The following is a 23,576-nucleotide window of genomic DNA, read 5'->3' on the forward strand; positions in this document are numbered from 1 at the left end:
GTCTACAGGAAAGCCACCCACACGGATGCTTATCTAAAACCGGATTCCCACCACCATCCATCCCAGAAGAATTCCCTCATCAAGACTCTATATCATAGAGCCCAATGCATCTCCGACCATGAACACATTTCCAGTGAACTCAAACACGTACGCCAAGCTCTTAAGGCTAATGGTTACTCCGACTACACAATCCGCAAAGCCATCACTCCAACCACCAAGAAGGATCCTGTTGAGGAGCCTTTCAAGACCATCACCTTACCCTACATTGCTGGGGTCACAAAAAAGATCTCCAAAATCCTGATTAAACACAAGATCCAGGTCCGATTCAACACAGTACATAAAATCCGTGATCTGGTACCGTCTGTAAAAGATGTGGTTCCAGACATACAGTACCCTGGTGTCTACAAACTAAGTTGCCTCTGTGGTAGCAGTTACATTGGGGAAACCAAACGACATGTCTCGGACCGCATCCGTGAACATAAAGCTGACCTGAAACACTGTAGGACAAACACCTCAGCCGTGGCAGATCACTGTTACAACTCAGTGGGCTCACATGACATTGACTTCTCCAAGACAGAGGTTCTCTGCAAGCCATCTGGCTATCATGAGAGATTCGTACATGAGGCGATCCACATTTACAAACACAGAGACAATTTTAACCGAGAAGATGGATTCTGGCTTAGCAATCACTGGAAGGACGTAATAAACCATTTTGATACACATTAGGGTGGGTAGAATAATACATAGTGTTATATTAAAAATGTATAAGGTATAGGGTGGTTTATAGCAATACAGTATGTAATTTAATGTTGGTTTTGCCTATGGAAGTATATAGTACGGTATAGACGCGTGTGATGTAAGAGAATAAAGTTTAGATGGAAGCATATTATATAATTTTTTACAACGTAGAATTTTTCATGTATTACTTACTGTTAGTAACTCAGCTTATTGTAGAGTATAGTAAGTTTACTGATGATGCTATGTAGTTTATACTTTAGTTTGTCATGCAGTTTATACTGTAGTTTTTTACGTGGTTGTTTAGTAACTACAGCTACATACTATTAACATTCCTTTCCTTTGTTAATGCTCCCCCCCTTCCCCCCCCCCTTTGATGCTGCTAATCCTGCATAATGCACGGGCATAGTATTGATTTGGAACCCCCCCCGCCCACCTCCTACGCATTTTCCATATGCTGAATTCCTCTTGATATGCAAATTATTTTGTTTAGGCGCTCTTCTTCCCACCTCCCCCCCCTCTAACCCAGCTTAAATATACGCTCCAAGCTTGGGGTGTTTCATTCTTCGCCTGAGGATGGCTGCTTGCGTTGTGGCCGAAACGTCGTGAGAATTGTTTTATTATGTTTTATTTTTATTATTTTATTACTTCCCTTCTACGTGACTTTACCGAAAGAACCAAGAAGATTGTTACGTTTCGTGGCCAAATCCTGCCGAAACGTGACGATGTGGTTGCACGAATAACATCCTCTCAGAATAACATCCTACCGCAGACATTGTGGGACCGGGATAAAATGTTGCGCTCCTGCGCAGCCGTCTGGAACGCTCTTCCTTCCGATATTAGGAAGCCACTGGAGCTATGATGCACTTTTAAATCATCTAGATTGAAAACTCGTTTCTTTAGAACTGCTTTTCGTGTTTGGTTTCTTGTCCTTTCTCCCGCACCTCCCATTAGCACGGTTGGCTACGTACGGTATGATAAAAGTTCAACATACTGTCATATTATTTGGATGGCAAAAATCTGAAATGTGGTTGTTAAATCGTGAATAACTCTTTTTGGAGAGAAAGCACAATACCGTGATGCATTCCCATTCTCCTATCAGACTGAGACGGTGGTGAGAGTCGGCGTCGAGGTTGATTTTGTGTTTTATTTTGCAGGTACGTTTAACGATTGTGCGGCTGAGCAGGGCTATTCCCAGTCCAGTCGTTACAATCTCTACTGTTTTAGGCTGTAGCCTGGGTCAGGTGGCCCACACGAGCCCGTGTTGGCGAGTGGGTTGTTTTAAATATTATTTTAGCGTGACTTTTGCCGAGGTTCTTGCAGCCAAGGTACAGTTTGGTCACAAAGGGAAACAGATTTCCGTTGCTGTGGGCTGTACATTGGGATTTACCTCCAGGGAAAGTATGCGGTAACGTACGTTTTGAGGTTAGGCGTGGGAATTTTTGGTCAAGGGAATACAAGGTGTGTGTGTGTGTGTGTGATATTGTTCATGCTTAAATTATTACATGTATTACGTTTGTGAAGGGCATCAAAGACGATCCGTTATTAATTCTTTAAATCACATTAAAGTATATGAATCGTTATATTTGCACTGTTTTTTGAGTTCACGTGCGTTTCTTTACGACCGTTACACACCTCGTTTGTTAGTCGTGCAAAATTCCTTCAGGACCCTGCTGTAGTCATTCTCTGCAATGTTCATGTCTTTGTTTTGTTGCTGCTGCTGTGCTTACGGTACCACCACGGAACTCTCTCGTGCAATAACCGGGTATCTACAGTACCTAGCTAACCGGGACCATCGTCCGTGTAACAAATAAAAATTTTACAAAAACTATAAATCGATCATTACTTACTGGCTTACAGCTGTTCCGGGACCATCCACATTGGTAAGGCAAGCGGACCGGCCACTCACTAATGGCTAAGTTCTGGTCGACCCGCGACCCTTGTGACCTAGCTCGGCCGTGAGTGACACTGCATGGCCAGGTCACTCGCGGCAAGCGGGACACGCGCAGCGCAGAGCATCACGCGTCCCCCACCCTGGGCGCTCCTGGCTGGTAGAGCAGTAGCAACCCCATAAACATTGAACGCCCGGGCCAACGTTGGTTCAACGTTGGTTCCAACCATATGCGCCAACGTTGGCCCAACGTTGCATGTTTACCGAGGGAGAGCGATCACGGCGTTGACGTATGGATATGTATGGGGAGTCATGTCACAGGGACTTCACTGGAGCACTCTATTGAACTGCCCGGGTCACGGCCTAGGTATGTAGATTCTAAATAAGTGTCTTCCTATTGCTATAAGCAGAGATTCCTTTCTCTTTGGCCTTCATCCAGACATGAATCTCACAAACATAGCCGCCCAGCCATAGTTTAGCACTCCATGGTTGAACCTAATCGGCCACACAACTCACTCTTGAGATAGTCATAAGGAGTCACCACGGAAGATGCTGACTGCCATACCACAGCAAGGCACAGCAAGGTCCACAAATGCCAAATTGAGTCGGGCATGGTAGCACAAACATGTGATCAAAGACTATGGAAGGAAGGGCCGGTGGATCACATGGATTTATGAAACTCCCACACCCATTGGGCTGTTAAGATGGCCAGGGTATTGCAGCGCAGCAAGTGGGTTCCTGAACCCATCAGTGTGTTATGCGTTCGCACGCACGGGTTTTCTCCGGACACTGCTTTCCCGCCATAAACAAAACGCCGTATTAATTACGAAAATAATTGGTCAGACATCCCAAAGCATTCCCGAAAAACACGGATGCAAGGTCTGGTCCGTGGCACCGCGGTTGGAGATCACGTGGATGGGGATCGCGTGGATGTGGTCAAGTTGCATCACCTCTCTTTGGGCTCCGTTCGGGATGAGCTGCTCCTCAGGAAGCCGCGGGCGTGCTGCCCAGACACGGGGATCGCAAGCTGTGCCACACAGAATCAGAAGGACCATAATCTTTATTTGTACTGCAGGAGGAATCCGATGAGCTATTAAGCTATTTTTTCACAGATGTCCATAAACAAGCGGCACACAGCTTCTTCAACAACAGCAACGTACTGAACACCACAGTATGAAATAATTTTCGAAGAAAAGGATAAGATAATGAGGGCAATGACAATTGGATGCATTGAATATATATATTTTGTGCATACGAGGAATTGTCACAAATTATGAGAAGATGCGAAATAAGTTGCCAGGCCAGCCCATTAAATTAGAACGTTCCATTCTTGTTTCCTTTGTGCCCCACTGCACCCCTCTCCCCCTACGTGCAGAATCTTCACTTTAACAATATTATTCATAATGAAGGTTTTTGGGTTAGATCGCGTAAATATGAATGGATTAACCCATCTGGTAATATGTACTGCATATTTTCAGATTAACATATCCATTATAATTGCCGTGATTACAATGAACCCCACTCTGACCTTTGTACCTGACTCCATAACCTTGCTCATCACCTTGCTCTATTTTAGACCGGAAGCAGGAAGACTTTTTCAGAATTCTGGAAAATCGCCTGATGAAGCTGATTGTAATCACCAGCGAAAGGTCGTACTCAAATTGTAAACATCGTGGGTGTACTCGCCATCGAACAGAAGTGCTGAAGTAATAGCTAATTGCCACGTTTTGTTCACGTGCCAAAGCTTACTAATTGGCTGTATCGGGTGGTGGTGGGTTAACGACACATTTATATTTACGTGATCTAACCCAAAAACGTTTACTTTGAAGAATATTCACTCTTTGATCCTGTGAACCACGCTCCTTCGTTGCCTTACCTCTCTTGAGCCTGATCCTACTTGAATTGTTTTTCTCAATTTCATTCCAATTGTGCTATCGGCATCACGTCACGAGGTTGAGGATCTATTCTAAGAGCAGTGCACTTGTGTGTCAATGGACGCCTGTGAAAACCATTATTCGTGGGGCTTCTCTTGAAAAATTATTCACCGACCCGCACTGACCAGCGTGGTGAAGTATGGTCAAACAACCCCGCTCCCAACATGGCTTGTGGAGGCTTTCGCCTAGCAGTGAATTAAAGAGCTGCTAATACACTTTTATTTTTTGACATTATACCTGTACCGGGAAAGGTCACGTACAAAATTCCCTTTTATACACATGCAATATTGTATTCAAACCTTTGTGGACTTCAGGAAAGATCCAAAAAAAAAAATGGATTTCACAACATGTTTTCATTAACCTCCGTGTGCTAAGAGAAACTTACGGTAAGCAATGCTGTCTGGACTCCAGCCTGTGCTTTCAAAAATAAGAATATTGCCAACAGGGATATGTGCCTTTGGCAGAGGAAACGCATAAACCCAAATAATCCACAGGTATTTCGTTTTCACGAAAAGAGTGTAGCGGATTGCAAGCATATGTGCGATGCGCCTGCAACCACACCTGGCACTGGTGTGAACCATCACCCGGTTGCCTGGTTATGCAGCTGCACTTTAACCAATAACTCATTGTGAAGTGTGGGTCGACTTTATCCCCATGCTACGCAGGGATGTGTGTAAAGCAACCAATATTGAGTTGAGCGATTAGGGATTTGTGCTGTCAAAGTCGTAGAACCAGATTTGTGTGCTCACAAAGGTTGTTTGTGCTGCTGCACCCTCTTAAGCAGTTGATTATAAGTGATTTTCGTTCATATACCCTTTCTAAAACTTACGTAATGATATACATGCCGATTGTGCCATTGGCACCAAAGCACGGAAATGTTGTTACAGACAGCACTGTCTCAAATCGCTACGCCAGACTCATTGGAATGGCCCTTCAAAAGGCAAGTTTCAAATCTGTGCAGGTACTTCACTGTGCCTATGGTGCAATATTTGTCCAAGCATCCAGTTGGGAGGCAAAGTGCGCAACTCGCAATCGGAACGTCGCGAGTGCACGGTACGACCGACTCATTCCGTCCGTCTTTCTGGGGTCAACAAAAATGAACAACACTGTGTGGGGAGGCCAACAGTGATTCTTCTCTCTCGGTAGACTTGGCCCCCGCTATGGGAGTGTTATTTCCACCACGCTGGCTCAGGGACACCGACGTAAATCAGCAACCGCTCCACGCTCATTCGAGCGGGGAGACACGTATTAACCTGATAATTTATTTGAGCGTTTTAACTCTCAAAACAGCACGAGACTAGATGAAGTGCAAAGCAAACTATCATTGTCCAGGCGTGAGTGAACTGGCTGCCACCATGAGCTCAAAGTGCGAGAGAACCTTCATTCTATAACCGGTGAAAGCACACAATTTCAATCACGTTAAATTCCGGTTCACAATAGATGATTGGGTTGGGCCGTGTAACGATCCGACCAAATTTGTGTGAAGACCCTCCATCACCCGACAAGTGCTGAACAAGTTGAAGAACAATTCTCACAACCAATCCATGCGAGCCACCCAGTCTTGATGTTTAACACCGCCCCGTCTATATATGACGGGCCTCCGATTGTTATCCATTCCGAAATTTAGAACTCATATTGTGTTAAGGGCCTTCTCAATTATGGCCCCCTAAATTCTAGAATTAATTGGTCACTAATCTCAGTATTCTGACCCTATCATCTGTGTCTGCATTGAAGACATTGCTTTGTGAGTCCTACTGCGACACTTGTGAATGGCATTGGTAAAAACATTTGTGACTGGGACTTGGGAATGACATTTTTGGAAATACTTAACTTAACAAACAAATGCCAGATAAAAGGGTAAAAATCTATTACTATATCTTGCTACTGGCAAAGGAGGTCTCATAATGTAAATGCTTACCCTGAGCTTTCAATACTCTGATGGTGCGTTGTCTTTGAGTTGTGCGCCTTTTGGCGTCATCTGGTCCAATACCATGTAAGACTGGGCTCTAAGAAAATCTGTCTCGGGTGTGGACCAATCAATTTCAAGGACAGTGCATACATTATCAGAGTTGTCTTTTTTGTTTGCATTCCGATCTCAGGTATTGTGGTCAATGCAAACATGACTCCTTGTAAAAAAGGTGTCAGTTTTGTTGCCAGATAAAAGGGTAAAAATCTATTACTACTGTAATAAACGACTGGACCACGATGTCTGGCTCAGTGTCCTTTATTATTCGGTTCGTGCTGTACACCCACACGGCTGTCTTTACCCTGTAGCTTCTCCACGGTGCTGACTCCAATGTCGGCCCGATCCCCAACAGCAGCTCCGCTGCTGTTTCTCTCACACAGCCCCCCTTGGCTGTACTCTCTGCTGCTCTTCTCCCTCCGCAGCTCTCACAGCTTCTTGCTCTCTCTCTCTCCCTCCGCAGCTCCTCCTGGCAGCCACACCGCTGCCTCTATCAAGCAGCCCCCTCTCTCTCTCTCTCCGCAGCTCCTCCTGGCAGCCACACCGCTGCCTCTAACTCGCAGCCCTCCTGGCTGTCTCCTCCCCAGCTGCACACCACTCCGCAGCTTGCTCTTATCTTCGGGGTTGGCTCCCGATCGCCGTCGGCGCCCCCCCTTCTCCACACTTGCCCGCGTGGCCTCACTCTTTTCCGCTCACACCCCGACTGCCTTCCCCTTCCGGTTTACCCGCTTAAAGCCCCGAACCTTACCCCCACGTCACATGACTCCACCCCCCGTGACGTCACCTCCGGAAGGTCGCTTACGCCCGCATTACACCACCCTCCCCCGTAGAAAAATCCCAGCCGACCTCGGCTGACCAATAGCCAATCGTAATGCGGCGAACCGAGCTTCCCCCCCTAAAGGACACTAAGCATATAATGTAACAGCAAGAACAACAACAACGCAATCAACATCAACGATCGTACAAAAGCATGCAATAAATACAACTGTAAGAAGAAATAACAAGACAGCAACAATCAACGAAACGTAAGCGATTTGGAACGTGTGCGGGTCGCCGGCCCGTCCCGGACGGTCGGCGGCCCACTCGCAGAACGGGAACGCGATGAAAGTCGAGGAACGACAGGGGGTAATCCCCCTGTCGCAGCTGGAAGTCCACCGCCGTCCCGTGTCTCTAAAGAGTTAGTCTTGGGCTTGTCCTGTGACCGTGCCCGCAGCTGGGTCGGAAGGGCTGCAGGGCTCGAAGGTCCCGCAGACCTGGCAGGCGTCCTCCGAGCAGGGCCCCTCGTCCCCCGCAATGTCACGGCCGGCCTGTCTGGAACAGGTACGACAGGCGCTCTAGCAAAATCAATGGACGCAGGCAGGGGAGAGTCAGCAGCAACAGACCCCGGCAAGGCAACATTGGGGGATGACGCATCATGTAAGGGAGCAACATATGGTTTCAAGCGCGACGTATGCACAACCCAGCGACGAGACCCAATCTGGACGCATGCTGTCTGTGGGTTGGGAACCGCAATGAGGCGTACGGGACCATGCCAGGGTTTGTGCAATTTCGGCGAGGTCCCCGGACGTACCTGTGGACAATGAAGCCAGGCTAGGTCCCCAACCTTCCAAGGGCACTCCCCCTCAGACCGTCGCGCATATCGCTCGTTCCGGGCCTGGGCTTTGGCCGTAGCCACGCGGGCATTCTCCCGCGCCTCCGTGACTCGGCGAACCGTGTCCTGAATGTATTCAGGAAGTGGTTTCCGAGGTCCCTTCACCCCAGTTCCCAATTGCACATCCACCGGCGGCACGTTTTCCCGACCATACATAAGGTAAAACGGCGAATATCCCGTAGCCGCATGAGGCGTCATCCTGTACGCCGAAAGCACCCCGGGGATGTGCAGATCCCAATCTGATTGTTGTTCACTCACGGTATGGCAAAGCATGGCAGACAATGTCCTGTTCAGCCGTTCAACCATACCATCCGTCTGCGGATGGTATGGGGATGTCCGTACTTTCTTAGTCCCAAGGCCCGCGCACACTTCCGCCAATAATTTAGAAGAGAAATTCCTGCCCTGGTCCGTGAGGAGTCTCTCAGGCGCCCCCTTATCCATAATATACCCAAACAAAAAGGCGTCGGTAATGGCCGCGGCCGACTGATCAGGCAACGGCCAGGCCATCGGCCAACGGGAGAGGTACTCAACCCCTACCAGCAAATATTTATTACCCCTCGCCGATGGTGGAAAAGGTCCCAATATGTCCAGTGCCACCAATTCATTGACTCGAGACACCTGAATCGACTGGAGAGGCGGCACGTAAGGATGTTTCGGCGGCTTACGTTGTGCACACGCAGGGCACGCGCGCACGTGCCCTACGACATCTGTCGCCATGCCGTGCCAAAAATAATGACGTTGCAACGTCAACAAGGTCTTCTGCACCCCTAAATGTAAGAGAGTGTCACAATGGAGGGTTCTAATCAACTCGAACCGCAAGGACGTTGGTACCACCAGGCGCCAACGTTCCTGGAACCCCTCCCGCCACATAAGCAGACCATCTCGGAGAGCGGTTTGCGGCCCCACAGCCGTACTCGGACTCCCATTGTCCTTAGCAGACCGCTTCCGCAAGGACACCAATGACTCATCCATCATCTGTTCCCGGATCCAGACAGACCGCGGCAGATTCAAAACCCCGTCAGCCGGTCCCGGTTCCATCGGAGTGTCCGACTTCTCGACGGCCAACGTGAGCGGCTGAGGGGGGTTTGGAATCGGCGAACACCTATGCGTCCCCGACTCACATTTACAAGGGGCGCGCCGCGGTAATCTGGAAAGTGCGTCAGCGTTCGCATGGCGCACACCCTTCCGATGTTGAATTTGGAAGGAAAATTCCTGTAGCGTGTCCAACCAACGTGCCAACTGTCCGGATGGCTGGTCAATTTTAAGGGCATATTGCAAGGCCGCATGATCCGTACGCACAATAAAAGAACGACCGTAGAGGTATGGTCGAAATTGGCGTAGGAAAAAAACAACCGCCAATAGTTCTCTGCGAGTGACACAGTAGCGGGTTTCCGCAGGAGACAAGACTCGGCTACCATACGCCACGACACGCTCTACACCCCCTTTAGACTGTGATAACACCGCCCCAATACCTGTGTCACTCGCGTCCGTATCAAGAATGAATGGGTGATCGAAATCGGGATAATCCAATGTTGGGGCCGTGGCCAATAGATCACGCAGACTCCGAAAGGCCGCCTCCTCCGGCTGTCCCCAACCAAACTTCCGTCCTTTACCCGTAAGGAGATGCAAAGGCCTCGCAATCGTCGCAAAACCCGGCACGAATCTTCGGTAATACGAGGCAAATCCCAAAAACCGCCGAACATCCCCCACGGTGGCCGGAGTCGGCCAATCCCGGACGCACGCCGTCTTTTCCGGATCCGTGGACACTCCCTCAGCGCTCACAATGTGCCCCAAATAGCGGACGGACCGTTGCAGTAGGTGACATTTCTTTGGTTTGAATTTCAATTTGGCAGAACGCATCCTCGTGAACACTGTCTCCAGCCGCGTCAAATGTTCATCGAATGTGCGGCTGAAGACAATGATATCGTCCAAATATATAAGACATGTCTCCCACTGCAACCCCGTCAAAACGAGCTCCATCAATCTTTGAAATGTAGCAGGGGCCGCATTCAATCCCATCGGGAGACAGTTGAATTGAAATAACCCCTGCGGCGTACGGAAAGCGGTTTTCTCCCGTGAGGACTCGTCAAGGGGAAGCTGCCAAAATCCCGAAGAGAGGTCCAGTGTGGAAAAGAACTTAGCCCCCGACAATGCGTCGAGGGAGTCATCCATACGCGGCAGGGGGTACGCATCTGCCACCGATATCTTATTCAATTTGCGGAAATCAACACAAAATCGCAATTTGCCATCCTTCTTCTTAACCAAGACGACTGGAGCGCCCCATGGGCTGTTAGATGGCGATATAATGTCCGCAGCCAACATGTCTTCCACTGCCCCCCGTACGTGTTCTCGCTCCGCAGGACTCATCCGATGCGAATTTAATCGAATAGGGGCAGCATCGCCCGTCTCAATGTGATGGTAAAGCAAGGAAGTGCGGCCCAAATCCAAATCATCGGAGCTGAACACATCGGAATATGTCAACAACAATTTACGCAGCGCACCACGTTGCTCCATGGACAGGGAAGAATTTTCGTCACATAATTGAGCAACCCAACGATCATCCGAACTCCTTGGCTCGGAAACCCCAGCAACAACTCCCCGGCTATGTGGACAATCATGGGTCGCAAACGCCGTAGTGGCATGTGCCACAACCGTACCGGCCGGGACACGGACGTTTTCTCCCCCCGCATTAAGCACCTGTAAAAACGGTAATTGATCCGGCCGGACGATGGTCTGTGCCCCCACTAACGCCAACCCGGTTGTTATCGTGGCGGACGGTGACAACAAGACCCCTACTGCTCCTAGCCGATCAGGCAGGGGCTTCCGATACCGCAAGGGTATAAGCATCTGTGTACCAGGTGGAATGTCCACAGATGCGACGGACAGCGCCTGCACTTGTACGGCCGAAGCAGGTCGCCCCCAGGGCGACGGCAGAAACGAGATTTGACGGCCCCCCGGCAGTTCAATACAATTCTCATTGATTTTGATCAAAATGGGCATCTTAGCCAAAAAATCGGTGCCTAACAAACAAGGAACCGCCAAAGATCTCGATATCAACACAACACCCGAGGCCGACACATCCCCAATAGATATCTTAGCATCCACCTGACCCACGATGCCCATGCTACCCCCGTTCGCAGCGACGCACGACCCATAAACCGGACGCACAGCCCCCGACGGAATGCCCAACAGATGAAAAATGACATCCGATATAATAGTCGCAGACGCCCCCGAGTCGACCAAAATGCGCACGTCCACACCTTGTATGGACCCCGGTACAGTGGACGAACCCGTAGCGGCCGCGACAACTCTCCGTGCCAATTTGCGCCACTGCGTAACTGAATGACAAGGCCCCGTCGATGGCCTTTCTTTAACAACAACAATAGGATCGCGCAACACAGGTGGTGGGTGAGGTGGAAAGCCTTGCCGAGTGTCTGGTGCGTGCCGACATGCCTGTTTCGGAGGATCTTTAGCCGACTTGACCGGTGCCGAGGCCTCCTGCTGCGGCGGAGCCGGGAAGCGGGCCCAGCAGTCTCTGGCGTAGTGGCCCCTACGCCCGCAGCGGAAACATTCGGCCTCGTTGCGCCGAAGCGCAGGCCTCGCCTCCTGACGGCCCCGTTCTGGTAGCATCGCGCGCGGTCTCGGCCCGCCGCGTCCCGTCCATGGAGCGGAGGCGGCCGTCAGTTGTTGAGGGCCCCGGTCATCCGGAACATAGACGGCCTGCGCAGGGTCCCACCCCAGCGCATCCCCTTCTTTGACGGGCCCCCCCGTCCACGCCGTCACTTGTTTCCAGCGACGGAGGTTGAATTGCGCATCGAGACACTTAGCAGCCATCCGGGAAGTTAGCTTCTCATGCCCACACACAGGCATGGGGATCCCTAGATCCCGAGACAACTCCAACATTTTCCCTAATATGAGAGGCTCAAGCAGGTCCTGTGGCGTCTCAGGATAAGCTGCCATGGCCAGCTCCAGCACCGCACCCCTGAACGCCACGGGCGACTCCTCTGGTGCTCGTTGTCGTTGAGCGAATCGCCGATGCGCATCATCTGGTGGCTCATAAGCATCGGCCATTTCTTGAAAAACACCACATAAAGTTGCCTTCTTATCGGTCGCTATGGAACGGAAGAATCGGACAGATTCGTCGTCCAGAAGAGTCGGCAACACCTCCAAAGCCTCCGCATCGGTCCATCTTGCTGTGCGTACCGCCGCCAAGAAGCGGCAGGCGAACGCGCTCCAGTCCCCACCGACGGAAAATTCTTTAACTGTTGTAAGGTGGCGACTCCGACTCCTCTTCCCGCCGTCTTCCAATGGTGGTGGTTGTGATGGCAAATTCAAAATGGCGTCGGCCCGCGGCGTGGCCAAGATGGCGGTTTGGCGCCACGGAGCGCGCAAAATGGCGGCCTCTTGCCGCGTGGGCAATGGCGGCGGCAGGACAGGCAACGTGGCGGCCCGCGGAGCACCACTTGCATCATCCATCGTCCCTGGCGCGACGAGATGGCATAGATGTGTAATGCGGGCGTAAGCGACCTTCCGGAGGTGACGTCACGGGGGGTGGAGTCATGTGACGTGGGGGTAAGGTTCGGGGCTTTAAGCGGGTAAACCGGAAGGGGAAGGTAGTCGGGGTGTGAGCGGAAAAGAGTGAGGCCACGCGGGCAAGTGTGGAGAGGGGGGGCGCCGACGGCGATCGGGAGCCAACCCCGAAGATAAGAGGAAGCTGCGGAGTGGTGTGCAGCTGGGGAGGAGACAGCCAGGAGGGCTGCGTGTTAGAGGCAGCGGTGTGGCTGCCAGGAGGAGCTGCGGAGAGAGAGAGAGAGGGGGCTGCTTGTTAGAGGCAGCGGTGTGGCTGCCAGGAGGAGCTGCGGAGAGAGAGAGAGAGAGCAAGAAGCTGTGAGAGCTGCGGAGGGAGAAGAGCAGCAAAGAGTACAGCCAAGGGGGGCTGTGTGAGAGAAACAGCAGCGGAGCTGCTGTTGTGGATCGGGCCGACATTGGAGTCAGCACCGTGGAGAAGCTACAGAGTAAAGACAGCCGTGTGGGTGTACAGCACGAACCGAATAATAAAGGACACTGAGCCAGACATCGTGGTCCAGTCGTTTATTACACTGGTGTCGGAAGTGCAACGGCATGTCGAAACAAGTGAGGAAGAAAGTTAATCCGGCGCCTGCATCGGCTTCTTCGTCCGACGACGACGAACTCCCTCCAACCACGGATCCTGTTGGGGTGGTGGAGGAGAGCCAGGCTGGGGCGACCACGGGAACGGGTGTGGAGGATGTTGGCGCGGTGGCGGGTCCGTCGACATCATCAGACGCGGATCAACGATGGCAAGCGATGGCGGTACAACTGGAGGCACTTCAGGACGTCCTGGCGCATCTATGCCATCTCGTCGCGCCAGGGACGATGGATGATGCAAGTGGTGCTCCGCGGGCCGCCACGTTGCCTGTCCTGCCGCCGCCATTGCCCACGCGGCAAGAGGCCGCCATTTTGCGCGCTCCGTGGCGCCAAACCGCCATCTTGGCCACGCCGCGGGCCGACGCCATTTTGGATTTGCCATCACAACCACCACCATTGGAAGACGGCGGGAAGAGGAGTCGGAGTCGCCACCTTACAACAGTTAAAGAATTTTCCGTCGGTGGGGACTGGAGCGCGTTCGCCTGCCGCTTCTTGGCGGCGGTACGCACAGCAAGATGGACCGATGCGGAGGCTTTGGAGGTGTTGCCGACTCTCCTGGACGACGAATCTGTCCGATTCTTCCGTTCCATAGCGACCGATAAGAAGGCAACTTTACGTGGTGTTTTTCAAGAAATGGCCGATGCTTATGAGCCACCAGATGATGCGCATCGGCGATTCGCTCAACGACAACGAGCACCAGAGGAGTCGCCCGTGGCGTTCAGGGGTGCGGTGCTGGAGCTGGCCATGGCAGCTTATCCTGAGACGCCACAGGACCTGCTTGAGCCTCTCATATTAGGGAAGATGTTGGAGCTGTCTCGGGATCTAGGGATCCCCATGCCTGTGTGTGGGCATGAGAAGCTAACTTCCCGGATGGCTGCTAAGTGTCTCGATGCGCAATTCAACCTCCGTCGCTGGAAACAAGTGACGGCGTGGACGGGGGGGCCCGTCAAAGATGGGGATGCGCTGGGATGGAACCCTGCGCAGGCCGTCTATGTTCCGGATGACCGGGGCCCTCAACAACTGACGGCCGCCTCCGCTCCATGGACGGGACGCGGCGGGCCGAGACCGCGCGCGGTGCTACCAGAACGGGGCCGTCAGGAGGCGAGGCCTGCGCTTCGGCGCAACGAGGCCGAATGTTTCCGCTGCGGGCGTAGGGGCCACTACGCCAGAGACTGCTGGGCGCGCTTCCCGGCTCCGCCGCAGCAGGAGGCCTCGGCACCGGTCAAGTCGGCTAAAGATCCTCCGAAACAGGCATGTCGGCACGCACCAGACACTCGGCAAGGCTTTCCACCTCACCCACCACCTGTGTTGCGCGATCCTATTGTTGTTGTTAAAGAAAGGCCATCGACGGGGCCTTGTCATTCAGTTACGCAGTGGCGCAAATTGGCACGGAGAGTTGTCGCGGCCGCTACGGGTTCGTCCACTGTACCGGGGTCCATACAAGGTGTGGACGTGCGCATTTTGGTCGACTCGGGGGCGTCTGCGACTATTATATCGGATGTCATTTTCCATCTGTTGGGCATTCCGTCGGGGGCTGTGCGTCCGGTTTATGGGTCGTGCGTCGCTGCGAACGGGGGTAGCATGGGCATCGTGGGTCAGGTGGATGCTAAGATATCTATTGGGGATGTGTCGGCCTCGGGTGTTGTGTTGATATCGAGATCTTTGGCGGTTCCTTGTTTGTTAGGCACCGATTTTTTGGCTAAGATGCCCATTTTGATCAAAATCAATGAGAATTGTATTGAACTGCCGGGGGGCCGTCAAATCTCGTTTCTGCCGTCGCCCTGGGGGCGACCTGCTTCGGCCGTACAAGTGCAGGCGCTGTCCGTCGCATCTGTGGACATCCCACCTGGTACACAGATGCTTATACCCTTGCGGTATCGGAAGCCCCTGCCTGATCGGCTAGGAGCAGTAGGGGTCTTGTTGTCACCGTCCGCCACGATAACAACCGGGTTGGCGTTAGTGGGGGCACAGACCATCGTCCGGCCGGATCAATTACCGTTTTTACAGGTGCTTAATGCGGGGGGAGAAAACGTCCGTGTCCCGGCCGGTACGGTTGTGGCACATGCCACTACGGCGTTTGCGACCCATGATTGTCCACATAGCCGGGGAGTTGTTGCTGGGGTTTCCGAGCCAAGGAGTTCGGATGATCGTTGGGTTGCTCAATTATGTGACGAAAATTCTTCCCTGTCCATGGAGCAACGTGGTGCGCTGCGTAAATTGTTGTTGACATATTCCGATGTGTTCAGCTCCGATGATTTGGATTTGGGCCGCACTTCCTTGCTTTACCATCACATTGAGACGGGCGATGCTGCCCCTATTCGATTAAATTCGCATCGGATGAGTCCTGCGGAGCGAGAACACGTACGGGGGGCAGTGGAAGACATGTTGGCTGCGGACATTATATCGCCATCTAACAGCCCATGGGGCGCTCCAGTCGTCTTGGTTAAGAAGAAGGATGGCAAATTGCGATTTTGTGTTGATTTCCGCAAATTGAATAAGATATCGGTGGCAGATGCGTACCCTCTGCCGCGTATAGATGACTCCCTCGACGCATTGTCGGGGGCTAAGTTCTTTTCCACACTGGACCTCTCTTCGGGATTTTGGCAGCTTCCCCTTGACGAGTCCTCACGGGAGAAAACCGCATTCCGTACGCCTCAGGGGTTATTTCAATTCAACTGTCTCCCGATGGGATTGAATGCGGCCCCTGCTACATTTCAAAGATTGATGGAGCTCGTTTTGACGGGGTTGCAGTGGGAGACATGTCTTATATATTTGGACGATATCATTGTCTTCAGCCGCACATTCGATGAACATTTGACGCGGCTGGAGACAGTGTTTACGAGGATGCGTTCTGCCAAATTGAAATTCAAACCAAAGAAATGTCACCTACTGCAACGGTCCGTCCGCTATTTGGGGCACATTGTGAGCGCTGAGGGAGTGTCCACGGATCCGGAAAAGACGGCGTGCGTCCGGGATTGGCCGACTCCGGCCACCGTGGGGGATGTTCGGCGGTTTTTGGGATTTGCCTCGTATTACCGAAGATTCGTGCCGGGTTTTGCGACGATTGCGAGGCCTTTGCATCTCCTTACGGGTAAAGGACGGAAGTTTGTTTGGGGACAGCCGGAGGAGGCGGCCTTTCGGAGTCTGCGTGATCTATTGGCCACGGCCCCAACATTGGATTATCCCGATTTCGATCACCCATTCATTCTTGATACGGACGCGAGTGACACAGGTATTGGGGCGGTGTTATCACAGTCTAAAGGGGGTGTAGAGCGTGTCGTGGCGTATGGTAGCCGAGTCTTGTCTCCTGCGGAAACCCGCTACTGTGTCACTCGCAGAGAACTATTGGCGGTTGTTTTTTTCCTACGGCAATTTCGACCATACCTCTACGGTCGTTCTTTTATTGTGCGTACGGATCATGCGGCCTTGCAATATGCCCTTAAAATTGACCAGCCATCCGGACAGTTGGCACGTTGGTTGGACACGCTACAGGAATTTTCCTTCCAAATTCAACATCGGAAGGGTGTGCGCCATGCGAACGCTGATGCACTTTCCAGATTACCGCGGCGCGGCCCTTGTAAATGTGAGTCGGGGACGCATAGGTGTTCGCCGATTCCAAACCCCCCTCAGCCGCTCACGCTGGCCGTCGAGAAGTCGGACACTCCGATGGAACCGGGACCGGCTGACGGGGTTTTGAATCTGCCGCGGTCTGTCTGGATCCGGGAACAGATGATGGATGAGTCATTGGTGTCCTTGCGGAAGCGGTCTGCTAAGGACAATGGGAGTCCGAGTACGGCTGTGGGGCCGCAAACCGCTCTCCGAGATGGTCTGCTTATGTGGCGGGAGGGGTTCCAGGAACGTTGGCGCCTGGTGGTACCAACGTCCTTGCGGTTCGAGTTGATTAGAACCCTCCATTGTGACACTCTCTTACATTTAGGGGTGCAGAAGACCTTGTTGACGTTGCAACGTCATTATTTTTGGCACGGCATGGCGACAGATGTCGTAGGGCACGTGCGCGCGTGCCCTGCGTGTGCACAACGTAAGCCGCCGAAACATCCTTACGTGCCGCCTCTCCAGTCCATTCAGGTGTCTCGAGTCAATGAATTGGTGGCACTGGACATATTGGGACCTTTTCCACCATCGGCGAGGGGTAATAAATATTTGCTGGTAGGGGTTGAGTACCTCTCCCGTTGGCCGATGGCCTGGCCGTTGCCCGATCAGTCGGCCGCGGCCATTACCGACGCCTTTTTGTTTGGGTATATTATGGATAAGGGGGCGCCTGAGAGACTCCTCACGGACCAGGGCAGGAATTTCTCTTCTAAATTATTGGCGGAAGTGTGCGCGGGCCTTGGGACTAAGAAAGTACGGACATCCCCATACCATCCGCAGACGGATGGTATGGTTGAACGGCTGAACAGGACATTGTCTGCCATGCTTTGCCATACCGTGAGTGAACAACAATCAGATTGGGATCTGCACATCCCCGGGGTGCTTTCGGCGTACAGGATGACGCCTCATGCGGCTACAGGATATTCGCCGTTTTACCTTATGTATGGTCGGGAAAACGTGCCGCCGGTGGATGTGCAATTGGGAACTGGGGTGAAGGGACCTCGGAAACCACTTCCTGAATACATCCAGGACACGGTTCGCCGAGTCACGGAGGCGCGGGAGAATGCCCGCGTGGCTACGGCCAAAGCCCAGGCCCGGAACGAGCGATATGCGCGACGGTCTGAGGGGGAGTGCCCTTGGAAGGTTGGGGACCTAGCCTGGCTTCATTGTCCACAGGTACGTCCGGGGACCTCGCCGAAATTGCACAAACCCTGGCATGGTCCCGTACGCCTCATTGCGGTTCCCAACCCACAGACAGCACGCGTCCAGATTGGGTCTCGTCGCTGGGTTGTGCATACGTCGCGCTTGAAACCATATGTTGCTCCCTTACATGATGCGTCATCCCCCAATATTGCCTTGCCGGGGTCTGTTGCTGCTGACTCTCCCCTGCCTGCGTCCATTGATCTCGCTAGAGCGCCTGTCGTACCTGTTCCAGACAGGCCGGCCGTGACATTGCGGGGGACGAGGGGCCCTGCTCGGAGGACGCCTGCCAGGTCTGCGGGACCTTCGAGCCCTGCAGCCCTTCCGACCCAGCTGCGGGCACGGTCACAGGACAAGCCCAAGACTAACTCTTTAGAGACACGGGACGGCGGTGGACTTCCAGCTGCGACAGGGGGATTACCCCCTGTCGTTCCTCGACTTTCATCGCGTTCCCGTTCTGCGAGTGGGCCGCCGACCGTCCGGGACGGGCCGGCGACCCGCACACGTTCCAAATCGCTTACGTTTCGTTGATTGTTGCTGTCTTGTTATTTTTTTCTTACAGTTGTATTTATTGCATGCTTTTGTACGATCGTTGATGTTGATTGCGTTGTTGTTGTTCTTGCTGTTACATTATATGCTTAGTGTCCTTTAGGGGGGGAAGCTCGGTTCGCCGCATTACAATTTGCTATTGGTCAGCCGAGGTCGGCTGGGATTTTTCTACGGGGGAGGGTGGTGTAATGCGGGCGTAAGCGACCTTCCGGAGGTGACGTCACGGGGGGTGGAGTCATGTGACGTGGGGGTAAGGTTCGGGGCTTTAAGCGGGTAAACCGGAAGGGGAAGGTAGTCGGGGTGTGAGCGGAAAAGAGTGAGGCCACGCGGGCAAGTGTGGAGAGGGGGGGCGCCGACGGCGATCGGGAGCCAACCCCGAAGATAAGAGGAAGCTGCGGAGTGGTGTGCAGCTGGGGAGGAGACAGCCAGGAGGGCTGCGTGTTAGAGGCAGCGGTGTGGCTGCCAGGAGGAGCTGCGGAGAGAGAGAGAGAGGGGGCTGCTTGTTAGAGGCAGCGGTGTGGCTGCCAGGAGGAGCTGCGGAGAGAGAGAGAGAGAGCAAGAAGCTGTGAGAGCTGCGGAGGGAGAAGAGCAGCAGAGAGTACAGCCAAGGGGGGCTGTGTGAGAGAAACAGCAGCGGAGCTGCTGTTGTGGATCGGGCCGACATTGGAGTCAGCACCGTGGAGAAGCTACAGAGTAAAGACAGCCGTGTGGGTGTACAGCACGAACCGAATAATAAAGGACACTGAGCCAGACATCGTGGTCCAGTCGTTTATTACAGATGCGCCAGGACGTCCTGAAGTGCCTCCAGTTGTACCGCCATCGCTTGCCATCGTTGATCCGCGTCTGATGATGTCGACGGACCCGCCACCGCGCCAACATCCTCCACACCCGTTCCCGTGGTCGCCTCAGCCTGGCTCTCCTCCACCACCCCAACAGGATCCGTGGTTGGAGGGAGTTCGTCGTCGTCGGACGAAGAAGCCGATGCAGGCGCCGGATTAACTTTCTTCCTCACTTGTTTCGACATGCCGTTGCACTTCCGACACCAGTGTAATAAACGACTGGACCACGATGTCTGGCTCAGTGTCCTTTATTATTCGGTTCGTGCTGTACACCCACACGGCTGTCTTTACCCTGTAGCTTCTCCACGGTGCTGACTCCAATGTCGGCCCGATCCCCAACAGCAGCTCCGCTGCTGTTTCTCTCACACAGCCCCCCTTGGCTGTACTCTCTGCTGCTCTTCTCCCTCCGCAGCTCTCACAGCTTCTTGCTCTCTCTCTCTCCCTCCGCAGCTCCTCCTGGCAGCCACACCGCTGCCTCTATCAAGCAGCCCCCTCTCTCTCTCTCTCCGCAGCTCCTCCTGGCAGCCACACCGCTGCCTCTAACTCGCAGCCCTCCTGGCTGTCTCCTCCCCAGCTGCACACCACTCCGCAGCTTGCTCTTATCTTCGGGGTTGGCTCCCGATCGCCGTCGGCGCCCCCCCTTCTCCACACTTGCCCGCGTGGCCTCACTCTTTTCCGCTCACACCCCGACTGCCTTCCCCTTCCGGTTTACCCGCTTAAAGCCCCGAACCTTACCCCCACGTCACATGACTCCACCCCCCGTGACGTCACCTCCGGAAGGTCGCTTACGCCCGCATTACACTACTACCAAATGCAATTCTAATTCGTGATGTTTTTAATGCCACGTTAAACGTGAGTTCCTCTCACTTGTGTCACGAATAATTTTATATTGGATTACTCGCTGGCTTTCAATTGTACGGAGTTCCTGTTGTTTATTGGTCATTTATTACATTTCCCTGCTTTTGTTCAATGCAACCGCAGAAAACCCTGTCTTCCCATATAACCTGATTGCTACAGTGTCAACCATTTTGGCTGGGTCGCCATTGTATGTATGTTGAACTTCTTTCACACCGTACGTAGCCAACTGTGCTAATCGGAGGTGTGGGGGAAGGACAACAAACTAGAGGCAGTTGTAAAGAAATTAGTTTTCAATCTCGATTTAAAAGTGCATAGCTACAGTGGCTTGCTGATGTCGGAAGGAAAAGCATTCCAGACGGCCACAGAAACACATCTGAAAGCACGTGATGCACTGACCATCTTCATTCTATGGTAAGGCAAAAGGCGCTGCGAGGATGACCGGAGTTCACGTTATGGTTTATGCTCCTTGACGAGATGAGCACGGTATCACAAGGTAGTGTGATTCACAAGGTGAATCGCAATGTATTTACCCAAGGTATTAACAATACCTTGTGGTATTAACAATACCTTGTGAATCACAATACCTTGCCATTGAAAAAAAGCTTCTTAGCTCAAGAAGCCTTACTACAATTAAACCGACCATCCGACTGTATTTTCCCACCGCGACCGACCACGCTGTGTGTTCCCCCGGTGTGCCTGGCTGGTACTTTGGCAGAGAAGGCGTCCACGTGGTTGTTGGTCGTGTCGCGGAGGTGCAGGAGATGTGTCCGCAAGGGTGGTGCGCCCAGCGCAGTCATGCTCTCCGTGTGCTCCTCCAGCGCCCGCACGGATTGCTGGTAAAACTCAGATCCCTGGAACCTCTCTGCCAAAATACGCAGCAAACACAGCAGCCCAGTGACATTACATACGTAATTGGTGTCGCCAGAGTGACGCGGATTACGCACCCCTTTACTCGCTTGACATCAAAGGCAGCATGCCATTGGTAATGTGGTCACCGTGTTATTATGCTAAGACCATTACGTTTTGACTTAAAACTTTAGTTTTCTCTCCGCCTGATGAAGACCGCTTGTGTTGCGATCGAAACGTCGTGGGTTTTTTTGCTTGTATAATTTTCAATTTATTATTTGTATTTTTACTTTCTTTTATTTTCTATCTACGTGACTTTACCGAAGGAACCAAGAATATGAAGACCATTACGATTCCCTATCTCTTTATGCTAAATTAACCTAGCTAACTGCAGTCACATAATTTAAAGTGAGTTCCAGCCTTGTTGGCTGATGGGACAGTGTTCAAAGTGCTGAATGTGTAAAAGGAACGTTTGTTGTTATTCATTTTAATATATTCGGGCTACAGCATTCTGGACATTACATACTGGAGGTGATTAACTGAGGGAATGATTGCCCACATTGGACTTCACCAGTAATTTTCATCCGATCTTAAAAGCTCAGCACTATTTTTAAGCCTGGCTTGTACTGCTACTCGGATGGGAGACTATGGACATTTTCTGGTGTTGCAGGCTCAGGCTACAGGTGGACACGATATGGCAGTACAGCAATGGATTCTTGAATCCATGCTCAGTTTGTTAGTGTCACCCCCTCACGTGCATGGGTTTGTGCAGATACCCTGGTTTACTGCCATATGCCACTCGTTAAAAAGGATCTGGACAAACATTGCAATGCTCGTCTTTTCTGAAAACATTGCCTCGTGACTCAGTGACGATTCCATGGGCATATAAAGGGCATTGCTATTCATCTGGGACCTTTTAAGCTCACAACACATGGGAAGTTATTTTGGAAACTATCAAGCCAGTGTCAGGATCACCAACTCAATCCTCTGATTAACAAGTAGGCTTTGCGACCAATATTATCCATAATACGGTTTTTTTGGGTTAGATCGTGTAAATATGTGTTGTTAAACCCACCACCACCCGGCACAGCCAATTAGTAGGTTTGTCACATGAACAGAATATGCCAATTCGTTACTGGTACAGCAGCACACCAGTGTGTTGGAGAGTAAATCAATGCTGTAATAAAAGCGAATCGCTGTTCACTTAGCCACTACGCTTACGTAAATGCCTCAGCACAAACGAGGCCATTTCCACAACAATGATAATGACCGCCACTTCAAGTGCGCACTCCTGAACAGTGCTGGGCAGATAATAACACTGCTATAGGAACATAGTGTACCATGGCCCAGGCAGAATCAAGGCCAGATGAGTGGAATCTGGGGAATAAACATAACGCACGCGGTCGCCAAATTCACAACAATGCGGAGCTTACTGCAAACTTGGGAAACCACTAAACCAAAAAATCCACAGCTTTGGAATTTGAGAACCACAAAGTTGAGAACCACAAAATTTTGGACAAGCCCGACTTGAAAAACTCATGAATTTAAGGCTCTGAAAACGGTGGCTCTTTGGTTGTTTCAGAGCATTGAGCCTAAGTGGTCGAAATGTCCGGTTTAAATCGCAGCCTTCCATCCAATAAAAATATAACCTCGATGTGCACAAAGTTTTAAGGTCTCATCCCAATAACAAACTGCTCAAAAACATTGTTAAATATTGATTTAGCATTTATGTCGGTACATGAATTTTGTTTGCTCATACATATATTGAGCCAAACTTTTCAGCTTTCATTAAATTCTTCAACTACACCCTGTAGTCCATTTCCATTTGTTGTAATGATCACCGTGTCATCAGTAAGCCAGAGGTGGTTCATATCTTCTCTATTTATATTTACGCCGTCATTTCGACAATCTAAACTTTGGAAAGTATCCTCGAATGTCACTGTGAATAAATGTAGCAAAAGCGTAGCTCCTTGTCTGACTCTGATTCAACGTTTGGTTAACTTCTTAATGCCGTCTCAGTGTAGCTTTTGCATCCTTAAAATAGATTGTATTATTTAAAGTACAATATATTATTTAGGAATTGGTGTGCGAGCGCTTGGATAATAACATCAATCTCCGTCGAGTTAAATGCCTTTTCCTAATCGACAAAGGCTAAGCATAATTGCGTGAACGTTCCCTAAACAAATAAAGATATTTCAGCATCAAAGCGATGGAATAAAAAGACAAGTAATGACGGGTCGGGTACTTTTGAAAACCCGATCATGTTAAGCAACAAACGAATGTACCTTTTTAAAATAATTTTGGGATACCACCTCCTCTGACTTATGGAATGTAA

General features: G+C 51.6%; 1 protein-coding gene across 1 annotated transcript in view; it reads right to left on the minus strand.

Annotated features, from left to right (window-relative positions):
* The window catches only part of COA1 (cytochrome c oxidase assembly factor 1), a 36,222-nt gene that overhangs the window by 2,216 nt on the left and 10,430 nt on the right, over positions 1–23,576 (minus strand). The window contains exons 3-4 of the mRNA XM_078872182.1: positions 21,103–21,257; positions 3,577–3,653 (exon numbers count right to left, since the gene is read on the minus strand). Coding sequence (XP_078728308.1) covers positions 3,577–3,653; positions 21,103–21,257 — 232 coding nt within the window. The remainder of the gene's footprint in view (positions 1–3,576; positions 3,654–21,102; positions 21,258–23,576) is intronic.

Source organism: Lampetra fluviatilis, chromosome 2, assembly GCF_964198595.1.
Source record: "Lampetra fluviatilis chromosome 2, kcLamFluv1.1, whole genome shotgun sequence".
Taxonomy (NCBI): Eukaryota; Metazoa; Chordata; class Hyperoartia; order Petromyzontiformes; family Petromyzontidae; genus Lampetra; species Lampetra fluviatilis.